The following is a 23,273-nucleotide window of genomic DNA, read 5'->3' as shown; positions in this document are numbered from 1 at the left end:
TGGCTGTTTGCCATCACTTGATATTCCCCTAATCACCACAAATAACCATAAAATAAAAGCAGAATGGCCTTCCAAAATACTTTTCAGTTTGTAGATTTTAAAATGGGACTATTCTGTGGCCAGGTTGGGTGTTAATGGCACGCTTCGCCTGTGACGACGCCAGACAGGTGCCAGATAGCCTGGAGTCCAAGGGAAAGCCTCAGCCTGTGGAAAGTTAGATGAAAATTGTGAGCGGGGCTTGTCAGCCACTGGCTTGCCACAATTAAAGATGCCCAAGCGATCAACTCTCAAAGAAGCAAACCAAAGACATCACATTCCACAACCATGCTCGCTCAGCCCATATGAGAACCCTTTATTTGCTTTTCACATAGCTGGCGGTGGTGTTGTCTGAGCCTTTTCTGCAGGTTCTTACGTCTCGTATGTGTGTTTCTTTAAATATACACAGTCCCGACTGACAAGTCAGAACGAGGCCATGGCCCTTCAGTCAATAAGGAACATCAGAGGCAACTCTCGCTGTGTGGACTGTGAAGCACAAAGTAAGTGCAACCATTCTTTTACACAAGGAACATTACCCTCTACTTCACAAAGCTCAGTCGCTGTCTCTTGGCTGCAGTGTGATGTTCCAGTGCCCTCTTGGTATCATGTTCCACGTTCCTTTGATTAGTTCATGCTCATAATGGAATTTGATTTGTGTGGTGCATTCCTGTACAGTCCTAATTAACATATACTGCTGGATTAGGTTAGAAGCTTTTTTTTTTTTTTTGTCGATATCGATAGGCTAGAAACGTATTTTTCCCCTCTGTACTGACCTGGAATAATTTTGAGCAGGGAGATTTTTTAAATTTAATATTCAATTTAGCATGTTGGTGTTTTGCTCCAGGAAAAGAAACATAGAATCGTAGAATCATAGAGTTGGGAGGGACCACCAGGGTCATCTAGTCCAACCGTCTGCACAAAGCAGGAAATTCACAACTACCTCCCCCCACACACCCCAGTGACCCCTGCTCCACTACATCAGTAGTCTAAAAAAAATGTTGGTAGGTTTGTAGAGTTACCTCTTTCTTCCAGTTTAATTTCATAGAGAAAACTGCTTTTGGATTTTGCTTCCCAGTTGTGGATGTTTTTTTTAAATACATTGTTTTTGCACAGGGAGTGTTGACTCTCGAAAACTTACACCCTGCAAAATCTTGTTGGGCTGTAATTGCTACTGGACTTGAATCCTGGAGATTTGGTGATGGAGCCTAGGGAGAACATGGTTTGGGGAGGGGAGGGACCTCAGCAGAGTATATAAAGCCATATCCACCCTCCAAAGCTGCCATTTCCTCCAGGGGAACTGGTCTCTGTAGTCTGGAGATTAATTGTAATTCTAAGAGAGCTGCAGACACACCTGGAGGTTGGCAACCCTTGCTCTAGATGATACCGAGGCCGTGTTTTTTCCAAAGGGAATAATAAAGTTAATATGGTGAATAAATGTTTAGGGCTTATGTGGGACGAAGTCTTTTTCCTTAGTGGGTATGTGGCGAAGCCTTTTTCCACCTGCTAAAGATTATACTTTTAATTCAAGTATACACAAGCACCACTGCCAAATAAACTTTATTGTCATCACCCAGAATCTGCTGCGCAATAGTAAGGTGGCAGAAATTTGGCTGAGAACCCTTCTGCTCCTCGTTGGTTCTCTTACCCTGGGGTGACCAAACCGGCCTTCTCACTTGTGGACACTGAATTTCTTGCTACTGTACAATAGAAAGGTAGAAACAAATAGTATAATGGATGCCAGATTCCCATTTTGAGGAGGAAGTTTTATTACAAACCTCAGCGGCTGTCAGATGGGATGCTTTCGAGACAGTCACGAGGGGCCAGCTAATCAGCCAGAGAGAGGGAGAGAGAGGCAAGAAATGGTGAAAGAAAAAGCAGATTTTGGGGGGAAAGACTATAAGAGAACTGGGTTAGTCTGAATTTATCAGCAATTCATAAACAACAGTTAGAAGCTTTTGAAATCAAAAGGAAGGAAAAACAAGCCGTGATGTATCATCCACCAGTCTTTGAATATGGAAAAAGGGCTCTGCATTATTCAGTTAGACCCATGAACATTCTGCCACTGTATGTTTACTATTGTGCGTAAAAAAGGGGCCCTCTAGTAACTCGGCGCAAAACCACAGCAGGTGCCTGTGTGCTTCCTTCTGTAGAACCGTTTGCCACGCAGCCCGCTGGAAATCTCTGTATGTCAGTTGCTGCAGTATTAGAAGTATTGTACGTGAGAGAGCAATGAAATAACAAATATTATTTTTAAAAGCAGTAAGGCCTGAGAGACAGATTGCTTTCCTGCCGAATACCAAAAGCTCTGGCAGATAAATTTATGATTCCTATGCTAGGGATTTTTTTTTAACGTATACATGCCTATATTTTGGGAAATAACAAAAAAAGCCATTCTGAAGCCATCCTTCATTCCCACTCTCCAGTATCCAACCAAGGAGGAAGCAGAATTACCACTATCATAGCAAGCAGCTGAACCTCATTTACATCAGGGCAGAAGAGACCAGTTTCATTGGGGCCGATATATGGTATAAAATATCCCAAGGCTTTGAGGCATTAAACAATGTGCAGAAAGCTCCAGGCATGGTCAAATTAACACAGCCAGGTCAAGGGTAGAGCTGAGGTGGCACTGCAGGATTCATTGCTGGCACAGCTGCTGGGAGAGTATTTTCCGACTGTATTTAATGTGGAAACATTTCACCTTATAGAATCATAGAGTTGGAAAGGACCACCACTAGTCCAACCCCCTGCACAATGCTGGGAATTCTCATCTACCTCCCCCACAGCCCCAGTGACCCCCTACTCCATGCCCAGAAGATAGCCAAGATGCCCTCCCTCTCATGAACTGCCCAAGGTCATAGAATCAGCATTGCTGACAGATGGCCATCTAACCTCTGCTTAAAAACCTCCAGGGAAGGAGCACTTACCACCTCTCGAGGAAGTCTGTTCCACTGAGGAACTACTCTGTTAGAAAATTCTTCCTAATATAGTATCCGTCTTGGATACTGCCTAGTTATGTTAATTCATGCTTTTGTTTATTTATTATTTATAAAATATGCATATCTATTTATTTGTTTAGAACATTTCTGTGCTGCCTTTCCACCCAAATGGGATCCCCAAGGCAGCAAACAGTAAACTGCTGCAACATTAAAACAGCATTTAAAATACTCTATGTAAAAACAAACAATTTAATAAAAATATATAAACACATATAACATAATAAGGGAGGAGGGCCAATAACAGTTACTGGGTGGTGCGCCAAACAAAACAAGGAAGTCTTCACCTGTTGGCAGAAGGCAGCGATAGAGGGAGGCAGATTAATATCCCTGAGGAGGGAGTTTTGGTGCCACAGCCAAGAGGGCCCTTTCTCAGGTTCATCTATCTAGCTTCAGATGGTGTGTGCTCCTCAATAGCATAGAGCATATATGCTTGCCTGGCTAAACGCACTACCCTCCGCCTTGTTATACGGAAGATTTATTAAAATTTCATTTGCGGAAAGAGTTTGCCCTTGCAAGAATGGTGAAATTGAATCCCTTGTGCATGTCATAGAATCATAGAGTTGGAAGGAACCACCAGGGTCATCTAGTCCAACCCCCTGCCCAATGCAGGAAATTAACAACTACCTCCCCCACACATCCCCAGTGACCCCAACCCTCCCCCCACCATGCAGAATCCCACAATCAAAGCACTCCCGACAGATGGCCATCCAGCCTCTGCTTAAAGACCTCCAAAGACGGGGACTCCACCACCCTCCGAGGCAGTGCATTCCACCATCGAACAACCCTCACCGTCAGGAAGTTCTTCCTAATGTTTAGGTGGAATCGCTTTTCTCTTAGTTTAAATCCATTACTCCGTGTCCTAGTCTCTGAAGCAACTGAGAACAAGCTAGTTCCCTCATCAACATGACATCCCTTCAAATATTTAAACATGGCTATCATGTCTCTCCTCAACCTTCTCTTCTCCAACAAACCCAACTCCCTAAGTCTCATAGGGCATGGATTCCAGACCTTTGACCATTCTGGTTGCCCTCCTCTGGACACGCTCAAACTTGTCAACATCCTTCTTAAATTATGGAGCCCAAAAGGTGGCCATGATGCCCTCACTCTCATGATCTGCCCAAGGTCACAGAATCAGAATTGCTGACAGATGGCTATCCAGTCTCTGCTTAAAAACCTCCAGGGAAGGAGCACTTACCACCTCCCAAGGAAACCTGTTCCACTGAGGAACTGCTCTAACTGTTAGAAAATTCTTCCTAATGTCTAGACGGAAACTCTTTTGATTTCAACCCATCTGTTCTGGTTTGACCTTCTGGGGCAGCAGAATAAAATGCAAAATAAAATGTAAAAATGCACATTTTTCTAAAAGACCGTATTCCTCCTGTTCTTTGCTTCTATAGATCCCGACTGGGCGAGTCTAAATCTGGGAGCCCTCATGTGCATCGAGTGCTCAGGGATACACCGGAACCTCGGCACACACCTGTCGCGCGTCCGATCCCTCGACTTGGATGACTGGCCTGTCGAGCTGATCAAAGTTATGTCCTCCATCGGGAATGAGATGGCCAATAGCGTGTGGGAAGAAATTACCCAGGGGCGTGTGAAGCCCTCCCCAGACTCCACAAGGTAGGCCGTTACAGCCCACAAGGCAAGTTTTTAAAAACGTTTGGCTCAAACTGCAAAGTGCTCTCTTTTCTCCAGAGAGCTCAGAGTGGCAAAAGGAGTTGGGGGTGGCAGGAGGGCAAGTAACATGTCCAGGACTTCTCAAGGTGCTTCACAGCTCTGTAGGGAATCTGTTTTTTGGTTTCCCTGCAAGGTCAGCACTAACCTCGAAACAGTAAGAGCGTTCAACAATGAAGTCATACAAGGGTAATGCCCAAAGTAAGTGAAAAAAGTGCTAAAAACAAAGCAGTATGGCTTAACAAGCACATTTGACCTGGTATGTATCTTTCTTGACTCAAAGGAGAATGAACACGTAAAAAAACCTTACCAAAATCAGGGCCTCCCCCCGCCCCCCATCACCACTACCTTTTTGGCCATCTAAGGAGTATTGCTGTTTCTGGGGATGTACACAACAATCTAGAGCAATCTGGAGAACCGGGTTTGATTCCCCACTCTTCCACATGAAGCCTGCTGGGTGACCTTGGGCCAGTCGCAGTTCTCTCAGAACTCTCTCAGCCCACACAGAGGCCGGCAATGGCAAACCGTGAATGTCACTTGCCTTGAAAACCCTGTGGGGTCACCATAAGTTGGCTGTGACTTGACAGCATGCACACTCTTGCGCAACAATCCAGAACATTAGCACTCATAACTCTTTGCCTGTACTTATTTTTCCTTGAGAGCACTTCAGTGTCTAACTTTTCAGCATTTTTAGTATCTTATAGATTGGAGCCCCTGACCTGGATGGCTTAGGCTAGCCTGATCTCGTCAGATCTCAGAAGCTAAGCAGGGTCAGGCCTGGTTAGTACTTGGATGGGAGACCACCAAGGAATACCAGGGTTGCTTTGCAGAGACAGCATAGGTGGCAACTCACCTGTATTAGTCTCTTGCCTCAAAAACCCTACTGAGTTACCATGTCGGCTGCAACTTTATGGCATTTTACACACACATAGATTGGAGCTGAAGAAATTGGGTATTGGGTTCTTTTGGTACATTGGGCCCAGGAAAGCCCTTCTGTTCCCTTCACAATAATCAGATTCCACTTGAAGGAAATGACCTGTGATCAAACCACACACTCAGGCCTGTAACCAAGTTCCTCTTGGGCCTTGCCCTTTACCATCCTGGAGAGGGATGGAGAGAAAGCTATCAAATGAGCCACATATCTTGCTGGTGGGTGTTAAGGTTGCATGTGGAGGGGGAGGAGCATGATCCCGGCTCCTTGCCATGTTTCTGTCTCTGTGAAGCATCTGTAAAGATACTTTGAAAGCCCATTTCACATAGTTGACCCTTTGTCCTTTTATTTTCTATATTTTTGTTACTTATTGTGCGTTTCACAGAAAGAAATCCAGAAAACCCTTTTGCTTTGTCGCCTCAGACAGAGACTTGTTTTGTGATGTATTGTAGTGTTTGTGGAAATGGGGCCGGAGCTGTGAATTAAATGCCGTTATGAGTGTCAATTTTTAAGAATTGTTGTTTGTGGCTTTCAGCTAATGAATGCTCGGTGTGAGGAAATGCAATACGGCCATTCCTTGGTTTTAGTAAAGCAGAGTTTTCGATATAGAGATGAGATTGGGCTTCTCTGTTCATCTTATTTTAGCCTGGTGTGTTGCCTTTGGAAGTGTGCTTTTTCCAAACGTTACGTCTGTGTTTCCTAAGTTCATCGCTTGTCAGGATCTGTTCCTGAACTTCCCTCTAAAATGCAAAACAGTTCTCTAAAAAGTGTATGCTTAATTGTTTTTTTCCTCCTTCTATTGCAGGTGTAGTAAAACGATAATTATAAATCTCTAATGTATCTGTAATATTAGCAGATAAATAGATTAATCTATGCGCTATAATATCCATAGTACTTTATTGCCTTAATTTATTAACACTGAACAAATGAATTTCTGATGCCACCTTTGGTTCATTTTTGAGAATGAAGATTCCAATCAGATTTTAGGTACTGGGATCATATAATTGTATACATAAATTTAGCACATGTGTGCACGTAAGTGTTATGAAAGATGTGCATCAATCTAATCTGAGGTGAAATCCAGAGAAACTTGTGTCCACCTAATTCCAGTGAAATCAGTGGCTCTGCTGGACTTGGTTGTGAGCAAGTCTCAAGATCCAGTGAGAGATGTAAACTAGAATAATACTAGAACGCGGGGTCATCTGCTGAAGATGGAGGGTAAGAGATTCAAAACTGATAAAAGGAAGTAGATCTTCTTACAACGCATAGTTAAATTGTGAAACTCCCTGCCCCAGGATGGGGTGATGGCTGCCAACTTGGGAGGCTTTAAGAAGAAAGTGGACATGTTCATGGACGAGAGGGCTATCCATGGCTACTAGTTAAAATGGCTACTAGTCATGATGCATACCTATTCTCTCCAGGGTCAGAGGAGCATGCCTAATATATTAGGTGCTGTGGAGCACAGGGAGGATAATGCTTCTGCAGTCATCTTGTTTGTGGGCTTCCTAGAGGCACCTGGTTGGGCACTGTGCTAGACTTGAAGGGCCTATTATGTTCTTACGCTGTTGCACTAGCTGGAAACTGTGACCACGGTGCTATTCATTTCAGCTTTCAAGCCCTTGGAAAGCCCCCCCCCCCAAGTCCAAAAAGATCACTTTTGATTTCAGAGGGAACTCTGCAAAAATGAGGGGACTAGTCAGAAGGAAGTTAAAAGAGAGAATAAAGAGGGCCAAATCTCTCCAGGATATTTGGAAACTTTAAAGCCACACTAATTAAGTCCCAGATAGAGAGCATACCTTGAGTCAAGAAAGGAAAGCTATAAAGATGTCGGTGTGGTTAACAGCCCAAGTCAAGGAAGCCATAAAAGGGAGAGGAGGGCCTCAGCCTCTATGGCCTGTTTGTTTGGCTCTTCAGGGCAACTGGTTGGCTGCTGTGTGAAGCTGCATGCTGGACTAGGTGGGCCCCAGTAGGCTCTTCTTATGTTCTTATGTACCCATGTGCTCATTCTAACAAAAATAATTACAGAGGCCAGCTAAAGGTGTCACAAAATGCTGTGTTCATTAGGGATGAAACATATTATAGATACAGCTGTAAAGACCATATAGCTTTAGCCATGAGTGCATTCTGAATACAGCCATTCCACAAAAGTACAAAAGTCAAGCAAGCAAACAACCAAGCAGTGATGCTTTGTCGCTCAATTAAATCAATTTCACAATGGACAGGAGCTGTCTTTTGAGCAACAGCCTGGCACCAGGCTAACGACAAGCTGCCCTGTACTAAAGTGGGGAACAATGCACATGGATGAGGATCAGAACATAAGAAAGCATCCTGCTGGATCAGACCAGTGGTCCATTGAGTCCAGCATCCGTGGCGGCCAATCAGTTGCTCTGGAGGGCCAACAAACAGGGCATAGTGGTGAAGACCTTCCCTGATATTCTTCCTAGCACAGGTATTAAAAGGTTTACTGCCTCTGAAAGTGGAGGTTCCCTTTAGTCCCTATGGCTAGTAGCCACTGATAGACCTATCCTTCATACATCTATCTAATCCCCTTTTAAAGCTTTCTACGTTAATAACCATCACTGCATCCTCTGGTAACATATTCCACACTTGTTGAATGAAAAAGTACTTCCTTTTATCTACCTTATACCTGTTGCCCATCAACTTCACTGGGTTCCCCCAACTTCTAGTACTGCTCCATTTATGTTATTTGTTTGCTTGTTTGGAACATTTTTATGCCCCCTCTCCAGGAACCTGCCTGAGGCGACTTACAAAATAAAAATAATAAAAAATAAAACAATAATCCAGAATTTAAAAGCGCAGCGTAAAAACACAGAACATAAAAACAGACCACAGACAGCTTATAACAGCACTTTCCAGGCTGTAATTGTGTTTAAAAAAACATAATTAATAGCCTGGGTGAACAGAAACATTTTAGTCTGGCATCTAAAAGAAAGCAACATAGGTGCCAGGTGAGCCTCAAGAGGAAGGGCGTTCCATAAGGGAGGTGCCACTACTGGAAAAAAAACCTTTTCACTGATGGGGAAAACCAGCTTCCCCCCATGACAATTGCCCCTCCATGCCCTCGGCCCTCCCTGTCTGTCAGGCCAGGCCTGGCAACCCTAGTCCCTTCATTTTAGCAAAGTTCCCTCTTTTGAAATCAAAAGTGATTGTTTTGGACTCAGTTCCCACTTACAACAAAATCCAGAGCTTCTACACCTCCTGTTGGCTCCAATGCACAGTAATTTATGATGTCTAGCAAGCTTGTTTCTGTGGCATGACTTGAGCACATATTTGCCCAATCAATGTGAGGGTAGTTGAAGTCACCCAGTATTACAGTATTCTCCCCTTTGGTCTCCCTTACTCCTTCTCCCTCTCAAGATTTTCTTCCTGGTTTTGATCAGAGGGGCGATAGTATACCTCCACCTTTAAGTATTCCTTAAGGCTCATATTTCCACCCATAGCGATTCCATGGGGGAGCTTCTTCCCCTAATGTTTTGTAGCTTGTTTGACCCTATGCTCTCTTTGATATAGAAAGCATTGCCTCCCCCCAGCACATCTCTCCCTATAGAGTTTATATCCAGGAATGATTGTGTCCCATTGATTTTTCCCCTTCCACCAGGTTTACTGTATCTAAACTGTCATTTAGCACTAGGGACTCCAGCTGTTGGCTCAGAGACTTTTAGTATTGGCATACAGGCTCCTGTACTTCATTTCCCTCTCTAAGGATTCCCGCTTCCCTCATCCCTCAGGTTTCCTCATGCGTCCCTCCTTTATTGCCCTATTCTCATTCTCAAGTTTTAGCCCTCTCCCACCAGTTTTCTCAAGAATTCACCACAACATTCCTTTGGGATGAGTCATTCTGAACCCGAGGCTCTCTGGTTCCCATCAGTTTTTCCCCCAGAAGTTAGTTGAAAGGTTGCTCTGCCACTTTTTTGATATTAAGAGTTAGATTAGCAGTGCAGCCCTACACAGAGTTATGCCTTTCTAAGCCCATTGACTTCATCTAGACTTCAGTGGGTTTAGAAGGGTGTAACTTGGTATAAGATTGCACTTTAGTCCAGTTTGGGACATATCTGTGTTGTCTTCCAGTTGTGGACTCCAGTTAAGATACGAGTTACTAGCCTTAAAGCCCTGGACAGTTTGCTTTCAGTGTACTTGCAAAAATGCCTTCTCCTGTGTGAGCATCACTGTGTTCTAGGCGAGAGACCAAACTCTAGGGTTTTCCTGGAATTAGGACTTGGGCTGCCTAAATCAGAGTTACTCCATTTGAGCAGTGCATCTGCAGAAGAGCCTCCTCAAAGAGGTCTTCCCCACCTCCTTCACGTTCAGCTTTGATAGCCTTTTCCTTTACAAATGTCTGGTTGGGATTTTGTTTCAACCGATTTACCGTATTGTGGAGTAGTCTAGGGGGGGTTATTGTACAGCGACTTGGGTATAAATCAGTAGAAAGGCAATTCATAAACAAAGGAACTGTAGATTGTCACACAATGATAAGCCATTTCAATTAGTTGCAGTAGTGGTCCATCCTACATGGCGACTTAAATTACTGCTGTCCCATAAGGTTATAAGCCTCCGGAATTAGTATGGGAATAAATGTTTTCTGCAGCCTGCTTAAGCTTGAATTGGAGGAATGAAAAGTGCTTGGCAATCACAGCAAGAGGCGTCATATGAACAGGGGTGTGGGGGAGGGAGCCGAACATCTGTCCATTCTGCTTGTTGCAATGGATATGGATGGAGAAATTGGAGTAAGAAATGCAGAGAAGATGAGTGGGGAGGGGCTGTGGCTCAGTGGTAGAGCATCTGCTTGGAATGCAGAAGGTCCCAGGTTCAATCCCTGGCATCTCCAGTTAAAAGGACTAGGCAAGTAGGTGATGTGAAAGACCTCAGCCTGAGACCCTGGAGAGCTACTGCCGGTCTGAGTAGACAATACTGACTTTGATGGACCAAGGATCTGATTCAGTATAAGGCAGCTTCATGTGTTCATGTGAGTCAGACATTCTCAAGGCGAAACATAATGACATAGTTGTTGTGAGGATAAAGTGGAGAAGGGGAGAATGTTGTACGCTGCTTTGGGTCCCCTGGGGAGGAAAGCAGGTTATAAATCGGGTGGGGAACCTTTTTCCTGCCAAGGGCCATTTGCACATTTATAACATCATTCGGGGGCCATACCAGGTGTAGATCTCCCGGTGGGGGGGGAGAGGCTAGGGTTGCCAGGTCTCCGGCCACCACCTGGAGGTTGGCAACCCCAGGGGAGGCCACGTAGAGAAGGCCTGGAGAGCTCCCCTGGTCCTCCCCCCCTCCCAGGCGGGAGGGCAGCCAGCGGTGGGCCTGAGCAAACGAGGCGCCAGGGAGGCGCAGCCCGTGGTCAATCGGCAAGGGAGGAAGGAAGGAAAACAGAGAAAGAGGAAAAGGGAGAGAGGGAGAAAGAAATGGAAAGACGGGGATAAAGAAAAGGACGGAGGGAGACAGAGAAAGAAAGAGACAGAAAGAGAGAGAGAGAGAAAAACCTTACCCCCCACACACACACACACCCCACGCGACCTGGCCCCAGGCCCATTCCCTCCCCTCCCCAGAGTCCACAAAAGGCCCCCTGAAGCCCGATCGGCTCCTGCATGCATGCTCTGCCGCCGGGAGCTGCGGACCTCGTCCCCCTCCCCTCTCGCTGCTCAACAGCCGACAGGCAGCAAGAGGGGCTTACAGTGTGCCCCGGCGTTCCTGCACGCTGCGGCTATAGGGGGCAACCTTGGGGGAAGCGTCCCTTTCCCTCCTCTTGCCAGCCAACAGTCGTCAGTTGGCGAGAGGAGGTCCAAAGGGCACCACAGCACCCCTGCAAGCCGTGGCCCCAGGGACACCCTCAGGGAGGGCCGCCCTATGCTGAGCCTCCGCGGCGGGGCCCCAGAGCTCCCGAGGGCCACAAAAAATGTCCTCGGGGGCCGCATACGGCCCCCCGGGCCTGAGGTTCCCCATCCCTGTTATAAATGAAGTAAATAAATAACAAAGTCTGAGGAGAACAGTTCTAAGGTAGCTTGGTTGGATGGTGGGAAGGAGGGAAGGAAGCAGGGAAAGGGGAGAGGATATTAGGGCTGTCAGGAACAGGGAAAGAGGCAATCATATGGGGAAGGGGATACAGGAGGAAATGAAGAGCTAAATCTAATTCTCAACATGGCCCCAGCTGCATAGCCTTAAATTCAGAGATTAGAGCCATGAAGAGAGAGAGGTGATTTTCTGGTTTATTTCTGTGGTTAAACCAGCAAAATAGATTTAGGTATGATTGGAAAGTAAGTGTTGTGTATTATTCCATTTCCCCAAAAAAATTCTGGTCTGTCCTCTCCCCAGCTTCAGAATTTCTGGAAATTTTACCTCTCTAGGTCTCACATACGTCTGCCAAACTCTGGTCCTCTCGGCTGGTTCTGTAGGAAGAGCGTACTCATTTCCTATGGACTGCTGGATTTCCTGGAGGTGGCTTGAGCCATCCATTTCCCGTGCTGCGTTCTTGTCAAGAGCAGGAGATCCACAGTGATTGACCTCCTTTTCAGAGGGGAAAAAATAGCGGGCTTTATGACCTTGGACATGACAAAGGAAAGGTAAGCGGATTCCTAAGGGTTCTCCGCCACTGAAAATAACATTTAATTCAAAGGGTATAAATTTATGGAGAATGACTCCACCCTTGTAATTTTAACTGCCATTGTGACAGCTCAGATATTTCAGCAGAGCTTCACATTTGCAATATCACAGCAGCAAGACACACCAGGAGAGCCCAGCAGTCAGAAACAATTTACTCTTACAGTTAAGTTTGCCAACTGGCTAAGGCAAAAAAAAAAATTCCTGTCCCTTTAGTAGAGTTTGAATATGCAGCAATGGGTAGTTGAAGCTTTTCTTGGCATGGAGCTAAATAACATGTCCTGATCATTGCTGTACGTCTAGCTGATATTACAGGGACAGAAAGAGGAAGCCGTTTATAAATTGGGATTTTGGGGGTGGAGCCTGGGAGGAGGGAGGTTGGAGAGGGGAGAGAAGAAGAAGAAGAAGAGTTGGTTTTTATACCCTGCTTTTCTCTACCTTTATAGAGTCTCAAAGTAGGCTTACAATCACCTTCTTCCCCCCCCCCACCTTGAGAATTAGGTGGGACTGAGAGAGTTTTGAAAGAACTGTGACTAGCCCAAGGTCACCCAGCAGGCTTCATGTGGAGGAGTGGGGAATCACACCTGGTTCTCCAGATTAGAATCCACCGCTCATGTGGAGGAGTAGGGAATCAAGCCCAGTTCCCGCTCTGAAGGAAGGGCATCTTGATCTTTGGGTGTTTCTCGCCCATTGCTAGGGGTAGGCAGGACTAAACTAACAACTTCCTGTCTCCTGGCGAGGAACACCTCCCCTTCCAGTTCTTCTCCTGCCTTCGCTGGGGTGAGAGCGTTACTGCCATAGCTGCTGTGAAATTAGGTTAGAATAGCTAGTGAAATTAGGTTAGTGAAATTAGGTTAGAATAGCTTCTTTTCCTTACTCGCCGTATCCAATTGTTTTCCTTCCCTACCCTCCCTCTCGTTTGGGTACGTTTGTTTTTTAAATTTAAGCTCCCGGCTCTGCCAACCATCAGCTGAGCCGCGGGAGAAACAGCTAAGCTGCGGGAAAGACGCGGCAAACAAAATGGCTGCCGGAGAAGCTGTATCGGAGGTCATTGAGCTCCTTTCTGATGCAGATCAAGAATTGGCCTTAAAATCGGCTCCCACCGTTAGCCGCCCTGACGGACTATTGGAGAGGGAGACAGGAAAGTCGTTCAGTTTATTGTTGTTTGTACTCCATGTTTGTGAGAGCCTTTCCCTGTCTCTTGAGCTTGCTGTAGATTACCTGGAAAGGGAGGTGTTCCTCGCTAGGAGACAGGAAGTTGTTAGTTTAGTCCTGCCTACCCCTAGCAATGGGCGAGAAACACCCAAAGATCAAGATGCCCTTCTACTTCAGAGCGGAAAGGACCTTCTCGGTGAGAAAATAATGTACCTTTCTCCAGATTAGAGTCTACTGTTCTTAACCACTACCCCACGCTGGCTCTCAGACCTCAGCTGGGTAAAATGCCATAGAGTCCACCCTCTGAAGCAGCCATTTTCTCCCCAGGGAACTGATCTCTGTCTTCTGGAAAACCCTTGTAATTCCAGGAGATCTCCATGTCCCACCTGGAGATTGGCAACCCCATGGCAATGCCAATTACACCTAGAAGCGAAGAGGAAGGGGGTCGTGCTGGAATTCTGGGTGCAGGTGCCATGGCAGCCTTGGGAAAATTTTGAGAACCTTGGGATAAGGGTGATCCTACTAAAAAAAAAAGCAAATTGTTTATAAAGAAGTCTCCAAAAAGCAGTATGGAGGAGGAGTGAAAGTACCTTTGAAATCAGACCAGCTGGCTTGGGAATGTTGGCAGTGGACTACTGATGAGGTCAGCGTTAGAACCCTTGTAATTGGCTTGAGCAATTACCAAACAGCCCCGAGAACCACTTCTTAAACTTTGGAAAAATTGTGACAAATTGAAGCTGACTGCTGCAGGAGGAATATCGACTTCCTATTTCTAAACAGGGGGATCATTAGTCAAGAAAAGCATCTTTTAATTACTCCCAGGAAAGGGAGAAAAAAGAAAAATCTTTCAGTATGGATTGTGGAAAAGCTGACATTTTTCCCCCTAAGTGTATTCAATATTAAATTTAATGTCTGGGGGGCACTTGCCCTTCAACCCTCCCTCAGTCATGTGGGTCAAATGAGAGCTGATCAATGTTATGACGATCAAATGAAATGGGGTTCAGAAATCAAGGCTTCCCCCCCCTCGCCAATTGCTATTGATAATGTTTCAGAATGCACCTAGATCATTGATTGTTGTCCGGGGTAGCCAAGAAATGGTGCCTGATGAGCAGTTACGCTGGGACAGAATCCTATTTGGTAAAAATCGTAGAATTTTGGGAGAGCTAATAAGGGAAGCCTGTGGGGAGACCAGAGGTGAATAGGATGTGTGTGAGCGTTTGGGGGTCTCCCTGCAAATCTGGAGTTCAGTCGGACGTCTCTTTTCCCCTCTGGCTATTCCTTCTGCATATAGTAATGTTGCTAAAAGTGTTTTAGGCTGGGCTTTGGCTTTTGGCACTGTTTCAAATTGTTGTTGTCCATAGTGCATTATTGAGATCCTAGGCACATGAGGAACCTTTTAAGTTCATCAAAACTTCAACATATTGCACAGGAAGCCTTCACGTCACTATTTCGAGACAGACCAAACAGTCGCTGGCTTCTCCTCTTTTTTCTATTGCATTCTTATAAGCTTGGGGATCAGAAATCTGTTAAACCAGTCAACATTGGAAATGTCTAGCAGGATAGCCTGTTATTGTACTCAGTAGCCTGATGGCCAAATGCAGACGTGGGCTTTTGTTTTGTTTTTTTGCAGGAAATATATGTTGCTGCATCCTGTATTCTTTTTGGTAACATCACAAATTGTTGCGGCTGTTTTTCTTTCTTAGTTTTCTCCCAGATAAGCCGTTCACATTGTGGTTTCCCAGTGTTTGTTCCGTTTAGCAAAGGTCACAGGAAATGAAAAGGTTCTTAATTCTGTCTGGGAACCTTTGAATTAGGAGTTGGCAGTTATTGGAATTGACCTTTACCTTAAGACATGAAATCCAATTTGATCCCCACTCACAAATTAGCCGGATTTAATGATCTCAAACAATGTTATGCATATGCAGCTTGAAGTGTTTAGCAGACTGTGTTCTTGTGTGGTAGGAAGGCAACACGGTTTCCTAAAGATATGACCACTCTCTGTGGGTCCCTGAGGCACAGATGTCTGAATGAGAGACGTGCAGATGCTAACTCAAACAGCACATGAGACAGTATCATTCCTACCACTCCTTCAGTGGCAGAATAAGAAAAAGCCACCCCACTCTTCAATTGCCGTGATTCTGAACACTGCATTCTGTGGAAGGTCCAGCTCTCCTCAGGTGGTGAATCCCTTTAGCTGAGGTACCAGTGGATTTCACATGAGCTTCAATCTCACAGAGGTGATAATCCGGTTTCAGGTTCCATAGCCCCTACTCCTCCTCGCCTCTGCCTGTCCAACAGCAATTTTGGGAGATTTGATTGGCAGTAGGCCTCCGGCAGGGTAGGAAGCCTGGCAGATTCCTAATACTTAGGGTTGCCAGGTCCCTCTTCGCCACCAGCAGGAGGTTTTTAGGGCGGAGGAGGGTGGGGTTTGGGGAGGGACTTTAATGCCATAGAATCTATTGCCAAAGTGGCCATTTTCTCCAGGTGAACTGATCTCTATCAGCTGGCGATATCCAGCCAGTACCTGGTGGTTGGCAACCCTACTGATAATACCAGCCACCAAGCACTGGGCCCCTTCTTTAGATTGTTCCATGATTATGGAACAACCTCCCTAGGAAGGTGTCCCTGAGCCTCCTCTCTTTCAATCATGAAGAGCAGTTGAAGAGGGTTCTATTTAGAACCACATTTGACTAATTTACTGGCAGTCCTAAATTGTGGTTTTAAATTTTCGTGGTTTTTTTTTAATGTATCATATGTATTCCACTTTATATATTTTATCTCCATTGTAAGCCGCCCTGAGTTCTGTAAGGTAGAAAGGCGGCTATTGAATGTTTTAAATAAATCAGCAAATAGAACAGAGTGTATTTCTTGTAGCCGAAAACCAAGGCAAAGGGGTAGGCTCTCGAAAGTGCGGATTCTCCAGGGCTCGTGGCTGGGATGTAAACAGCTGCGTTGTGACCTTTCTTTGCCTCGTTCAATTAGATCATAAAATTACGGTGTTAGTCTTGAGTTGCAGGCGTAAGGATGTAAGTACTATAGCGGATGTCGCCTCTGGGAACAGATCATACCTGGCTGTATCCGCTGCTGTGGAGCTCGTATTGTTTCGTACCGTCTCTTTGCCTGATGAGGTCAGTGTTTGGTCCCTTTTGCCTTTTCTGCGGTGCTTGACACCTTTCCCATTTTTGAGGGGGTGGATTAAAAAAAAATACTTTATTGTGATGGGCTGACCAGAACCCATCTGCAGTTGGGTGGCATCTGCTCCCCACATGTCACTTCCCTCATTAACAAGCAATTGAATTAATTAAATGCTACTCAGAACACGCATAACAAGCTACCGGCAGTGTCCAAATTAGCACTGATAATCAAGGATGATTTCCTTTATTATCCTGCTAAGTGGTGTGCAGCTTCTGATCTCCCGGTCTGCCCTCATCTATTTACATACCCCCAGTTTCTGCCTTTAGAAGCTGAGGTTATCTTACCTAGTTAATTTGCCACAATCACCAAGCATGGCGGATTGATATTCCTGCCTCTGCTGAAGCAAGCCCCCAGCCTCTCCCCCTTTTCTCCTTCCCCGTGCCTGGTCCTTTGTATCTCAAGCTCACTGATAAATTAAAAGCCACCCCTGTGGTCTCTCAAGTGAGTAATAGAGGCAGAAATTTCATTTTGCAACTGGCTGATTTAATGATCCAAAGGGTAATTAATGGCCTGATTATCTTAATGTTAAATATGTCCGGCAGCAATTACTGTGACCTCCCGCTTGTCAAGGTCCGGGCTGTGCTCTTCTTTCAATTAAGTTCTCTGGGGTTTAATGGTATGAATAAACTCAGCTCTGATTCTATCATTCCGGACTCTGAGATAGAAGCGAGCTAGAGGCTCGTTTGGAGTTTTAATCAGCCCGTCTTCTACTTGAGCGATCAGCGTTAACAATTATAACAAGGACAGTTTAACTTTCTTCCCGCCCACCCCCCCACATGCACACCCCCATTCCCTTTATTTTATTTTTAAGTGCTCCAAGGGAATTCTGCTGACTGGCGGCCACAGCTTTGCGCGACTCGTCTCCCCACATATAAATTATCATGTGAATGTTGCTGTTTTCTGTTTGACAGGCTAAATTAATTGGCAGGAGCAACCGAAAATGACAGTGCCACTAATTACAACTCAGAGTAAATTTCTGTCATTGTGGCGCGCTTGTCAGCGGGGCATGCCCCGATCCTCGCTGCGGCCAGAGTCTGTGGACGTTTTCCATTTCGGTTTTCACATCTTATCGGGGAGCGTGATTGTGTACGATGGCACTAACGGACCAAGATGCGCCTTTGGGTTTTTCCAGACATCCAATTTGTGTGCGAGGATGACATTTAGTGCCAATAAAGTTTAGACAGCTGTGCTGCCGCGGACCAAACAGCTGCTCGGGGCACAGATTTTTACATAGGATACTTTAGCAAGTTCTGTTAGTTAAGGGAGACTTCGTAATGCACACAGAGAATTGTAATTCAGTCCCTCACGTGGCTGAGCCATCCTCATTAACTCAGCTCAGGATGTATTACAGTTAATTGCTGATTAGTAAATATTAAGCCACATGTATAAATCTGCAGATTAGAACAAGCTCATTCCTCTTTTCTACAGTGATTGGCAAGTGGCATCATGATAACGCCACTTGAACATTCCTTGAAAAGTATGATCTGGCCACAGTTATTTATGCTCTGCTTTTATCCAAGTTAGATTACTGTAACACGTTCTACATAATATGCTTTGAAAACGGTACAGAAACGTCCGGTGGTTCACAGTGTGGCAGCCAGGCTATTGTCAGGATGGGATATGGGGATCTTGTCACCCATGTGCTGAAAAATCTGCACTGGCTGCCCATTTGTTCCCAGGCACAATTCAGAATTCTGGGCCTGGTTCCTAAACGGGGTTTGGGGCTGGGGTACTTGAAAGACCGCCTCCTCCCATATTGTTCAGTCAGGTGGCTAAGATCCTGTTTCCAAGTCTAGCTCTCTGTGGCCCCGCCTTCAGAGATGAGTGCTGACTAGAGACAGGGCTTTTACAGTGGTGGCACCTTGCCTGTGAAATGTCCTTCCCCTTGAGGCACACCTGGTGCCTGCTTCTCACCATCTTTTAGCCCCCAAGCCGAAAACATTTCTCCCCCCCCCACAGGCTTTAGGTGAGGAGTTCCATCCTTTAAAGCTGTTTTTTTTATGGTCCGCTTCTAGCCTGAGGCAGCTTAATGTTGCACTTTTATGACTTGTTGTAATATTGACAATTTTACGGTTGTTGATCATACTGCATTTGTTGTTTTACTTTGTGAGCTGCCTCACCCAGGTCTCTGAGAGGTGGCCAAATAAACAGTAAGCCGGGATCTTCCAGAGATCATTGTACTTAATGAATTATTTCAGGCATACCAGCCTGTAGGACTTTCACACGCAATGGCCGTGCTTTCCTGAGCGCTCCTTGGCAACCATAATCAAGCAAATGGTATCATTTTGCAAAGCCTGCCAAGAGTAAAATCCTACAAACGGTGATGTCCCCTTACCTCTTGGAAAGCCAGCATGGAAGCCGGTGCCTGTTACAGTGCTTGGTTCATCTTTAACGGCTGCTCCCTATGCCAGTGGATACAGGCAATGCTTTGTTGCCAATTCTGTTCGACCTGTGGTTGGCATTTGATACTGCATCTCCTGGATCGTCAGGGGGGCATCAGTCTTTTCAGTGTGATAGACTGCAAGGAAAGGTGAGGGGGGGATGAGGAAGGACAAGCTAGAGCTGAATCCAGATGCGATGGAGATGATGCTGGTTGGAAAAGCCAATGTTCTGAGAGGGATGGTGATGAAACTACAACGTTAGTGGATTCACTAAAGAGTTTGGGGCTATTCTTATCAATGTGGTAGAATGCAAGGAAGGGGGAGGAGGAGATGCGCCAGCTAGGTTTAGTGGTTAAGAGCGGTGGTTTGGAGCGGTGGACTCTGATCTGGAGAACCGGGTTTGATTCCCCACACCTCCACCTGAGCGGCGGAGGCTAATCTAGTGAACCGGATTTGTTTCTCCACTCCTACACATGAAGCCAGCTGGGCAACCTTGGGCTAGTCACAGCTCTCTTAGAGCTCTCAGCCCCACCTACCTCACAAGGTGTCTGTTGTGGGGAGTGGGAGGGAAGGTTTGATTCTTCCTTAAGCCGGTTTGATTCTTCCTTAAGTGGTAGAGAAAGTTGGCACATAAAAACCAGCTCTTCCTCCTCCTCCTCTTATTTCTGGATCAGGCTTTGCAGATGGAGAAGAAACTTGGTATTGTTGCTTTTTCGATTGCATCTAGCACAAAAAAAATTGCATCTCTCTCCTGGATATGGCTGATCTAGCTACACTCATCCTTGAGGCTTGATTGCTGTAGTGCAGTTTACATGGGGCTGCCTTTGAAGACAACTTAAAAAGATAATGCAGCTGCCCATTTGCTGATGGGAGTTAGCCAAGTCAGCCATATTAACAAGAGTTTGAAACATCTGTGTTGGCTGTCAATTTGTTTCGAGTTTCAATTCATAGTGCTGGATTTAGCCTCTCAAACTCTCAATGGTCTGGGACTTGCATGCTTGCTAGATAGCCTCTCCTGGTATGAGCCCTCGAGAGCGCTGTCCTTCATCCCAACAGGAGTTGCTTACTGTGAAAGTTTTTTTGTGCCAATTTAGCGAGCGAGCCTAAAGGAAGGAAGGGGAAGAGCATCTGCTTGGCATGTAGAAAGTCCCAGGTTCAGTCCACACCATCTCCAGTTAGGTGATGTGAAAGACCCTGGAGAGTTGCTGCCAATCTAAACAGACAATACCGACTTTTATAGACCAGTGGTGGTTGATTCTGTATAAGGCAGCTTCATGTATGTTCAATCCTACTCTGTTTCTTTCTTTAAATTTATAATCCGCCCTCAGGCGGACTCCTGTTTAAAACTCCAGTTTAAAACAGCAGTAATCATCCTCAAAAATCCACACAAAAATATAGATGTCTATAAAATAAAATACCAGAAAAAATACAAAGACAGCTCTCATTTGCATAATAGTAGTGGTAATGGTAGCAGCCACTGACGACTGGTCGGGCAGCTAAACCCCACAAAGATTAACAGAAAGTGTGGGGAGGAATGGGGCGGCCAGCACCAGTGGTCAACTTGTGGCTGCCCTCAGTTGTAGGCTTGGTGGAATAATTTCATCTTGCAGGCCCTGCGGAAGGAACTCTGTAAGGTTCTGTTCTACGGAGCTTATTCCCAGGAAAGTATTCTTTCCAGAGTGGCTGCACAGTATAGCTCGAATCATATCGTAATAACAGCTTTACATTTTACACACGTGCTATGTAAAAAAAAAATCCCTACAAACGATGCACCACTGAAGTGTGGAATATCTTCATTCCTTGCAGCTTGAAAAATTTGGTGGGGCCCCCAAAGATGACCGAACAGCACATGCTTGTGGAGCAGCTGCAGCTGGTTGTCCATCCCCTGCTAGAGAGCTTGGGGAAGTGGCTGAGAGAGGGTGAAAAGGAGCATGGTTAAGCCGTGGCAAACGAGAAGCAGAGATCACTTCACCTCTCTGTGCTGACCACAGATGCACATACCACTAGAGGGCTTAATTCCGAACTCTGGATTGCAGTTTGGCTTTGTGGAACCGATGGATGCCTACCTGACCAAGAGAACCACATTATGTTTTGAACCGTCTTCTGGCTTCAATTGAATCATTCCTCCAGGGCAGGTTTAATTAAAGCCAGTGGAGAATTTTAAAATGGAGGTCCAGGGACAGAAGAAAACATGTTCCTTAATTAGGCTGTGTAATTTCTTACGAACACTAAAATAACGTTCAACAAAGGCCCCTCAGTGGAGACACCACAACTACACGGTTAGGAGATGCCAGGGGTTTTTTTATTTCCTAGTTCTGTGTGTTTGGTTTGATTTAAAATTCGTTTTAACTAGTAAATGCCCTAATTGTTCATTGGGGAGGGGGGATTTGTTTATTTCGCAAAAGGGTATTCTGTGCTTGAGGGAGAGATTGCTTAATACCATTCTGCGCCATACCAAGAATCCCACACAGTTCTTGGAATGTGTCTAAGGATCTAGTTCAAGGGAGGAGAACAACCGACTATGCAGAAGGCAAATTGCTTGGGGAGAAGAAGCAGTGAAGTAAAGCGGTACACCAGCTCCGAGATTCTTCTGTGCAAATATAGAGGTTTAGGATCATGTTAAGAAACAAATGGAATTAACTGTCATAAGATATATGGATATTCAAAAATACAAATATTCGTCATGCTCTCGTAGAAAAATCTGGGACAAGTCTGAGGGTCAAACTAGGCATGGATTGGGGCAGGGAGGGATCCCACTTCTTTTTGGATGTGTGCTCACCCCCTCAAGTTATCTTTTTAAGAAACACTTTCCCTTAGGCTATGACGTTTGGGGTTTTGTAGTTGGATGAGGGATTTTGGAGGGGATGATAGAGGTTTATAAAATTTCTCATCGTAAGGTAAAGGAAGAGGATAGAGAGAACTTTCCCCCCTCTCCCATAATGCTAGAACTCAAGGGCACCCACTGCAGTGGATGCGCTGTTGATTGAGGACAGACAAAAGGAAATGCTTTTTCACTCAGTGTGATTATTATCTTGTGAAATTCACCAGCGTAGAATGTAGGAATGACCAGTGGTCTGATTGGCTTTAAAGGGGATGAGCCAGATTTCTGGAGGACAGGCTCATTAATAAATACCAACCATGATGACTTAATGGAACCCCCATGTTTTTCTCCCTCTCCCATAATACTAGAACACAGGGTCATCTGCTAAAGCTGGAGAGCGAGAGATTCAAAACAGATAAAAGGAAATGTTTTTTCAGACAACGCATAGTTAAATTGTGGAACTCCCTGCCCCAGGATGTGGTGATGGCTGCCAGCTTGGAGGGCTTTAAGAGGGGAGTGGACATATTCATGGAGGAGAGGGATATTCATGGTTATTAGTTAGAATGGATACTGGTCATGCTGCATACCTATTCTTTCTAGTATCAGAGGAGCATGCCTATTATTTTGGGTGCAGTGGAACACAGGCAGGATGGTGCTGCTGCACTCGCCTTGTTTGTGGCTTCCTAAAGGCACCTGGTTGGCCACTGTGTGAACAGACTGCTGGACTTGATGGGCCTTGGACTGATCCACCAGAGCCTTTCTTATGTTCTTATGTTCTTATGTTTAGAGTCCCTGACCTCTGAATATCAGCGCTGGGGGAGGCATCTAGTTGGCTGCTGTGTGAAGCAGGATGCTGGACTAGTGGACCAGTGGCTTGATGATAAGAACATAAGAAAGGCCATGCTGGATCAGACCAAGGTCCATCAAGTCCAGCAGTCTGTTCACATAGTGGCCAACCAGGTGCCTTTAGGAAGCCCACAAACAAGACGACTGCAGCAGCACCATCCTGCCTGTGTTCCAAAGCACCTAATATATTAGGCATGCTCATCTGATCCTGGAGAGAATAGGTATGCAACATGACTAGTATCCATTTTTACTAGTAGCCATGAATAGCCCACTCCTCCATGGGCATGTCCATTCCCCTCTTAAAGCCTTCCAAGTTGGCAGCCATCAGCACATCCTGGGGCAGGGAGTTCCACAATTTAAGTATGTGTTGTGTGAAGAAATACTTCCTTTTATCTGTTTTGAATCTGTCACCCTCCAGCTTCAGCAGATAACCCCACATTCTGGTATTATGAGAGAGGAAGAAAAGCTTCTCCCTATCCACTCTCTCCATACCATGCATAATTTTATAGACCTCTATCACGTCTCTCCTTAACTGCCTTCTTTCCAAGCTAAACAGCCCTAAGCATTTTAACCGTTCCTCATAGGACAATTGCTCTAATTCCCTGATCATTTTGGTT

The 23,273-nt window shown here is 45.4% G+C and overlaps 1 protein-coding gene and 1 non-coding gene across 4 annotated transcripts in view; both read left to right on the top strand.

The window, feature by feature from the left end:
- The window catches only part of AGAP1 (ArfGAP with GTPase domain, ankyrin repeat and PH domain 1), a 355,259-nt gene that overhangs the window by 287,235 nt on the left and 44,751 nt on the right, over nt 1–23,273 (top strand). For all 3 annotated transcript variants that reach the window (XM_056856130.1, XM_056856129.1, XM_056856128.1), the window contains 2 exons: nt 446–536; nt 4,430–4,652. In XM_056856130.1, the coding sequence (XP_056712108.1) occupies nt 446–536; nt 4,430–4,652 (314 nt within the window). The remainder of the gene's footprint in view (nt 1–445; nt 537–4,429; nt 4,653–23,273) is intronic.
- Nucleotides 10,412–10,483, top strand: TRNAS-GGA (transfer RNA serine (anticodon GGA)). Its single transcript has one exon. It is a non-coding gene; the product is annotated as a tRNA-Ser (tRNA).

This window comes from Euleptes europaea, chromosome 10 (assembly GCF_029931775.1).
Source record: "Euleptes europaea isolate rEulEur1 chromosome 10, rEulEur1.hap1, whole genome shotgun sequence".
Lineage (NCBI taxonomy): Eukaryota > Metazoa > Chordata > Lepidosauria > Squamata > Sphaerodactylidae > Euleptes > Euleptes europaea.
Note: the sequence above shows the minus strand (reverse complement) of the source record. Positions and strands in the feature narration are given on the sequence as shown.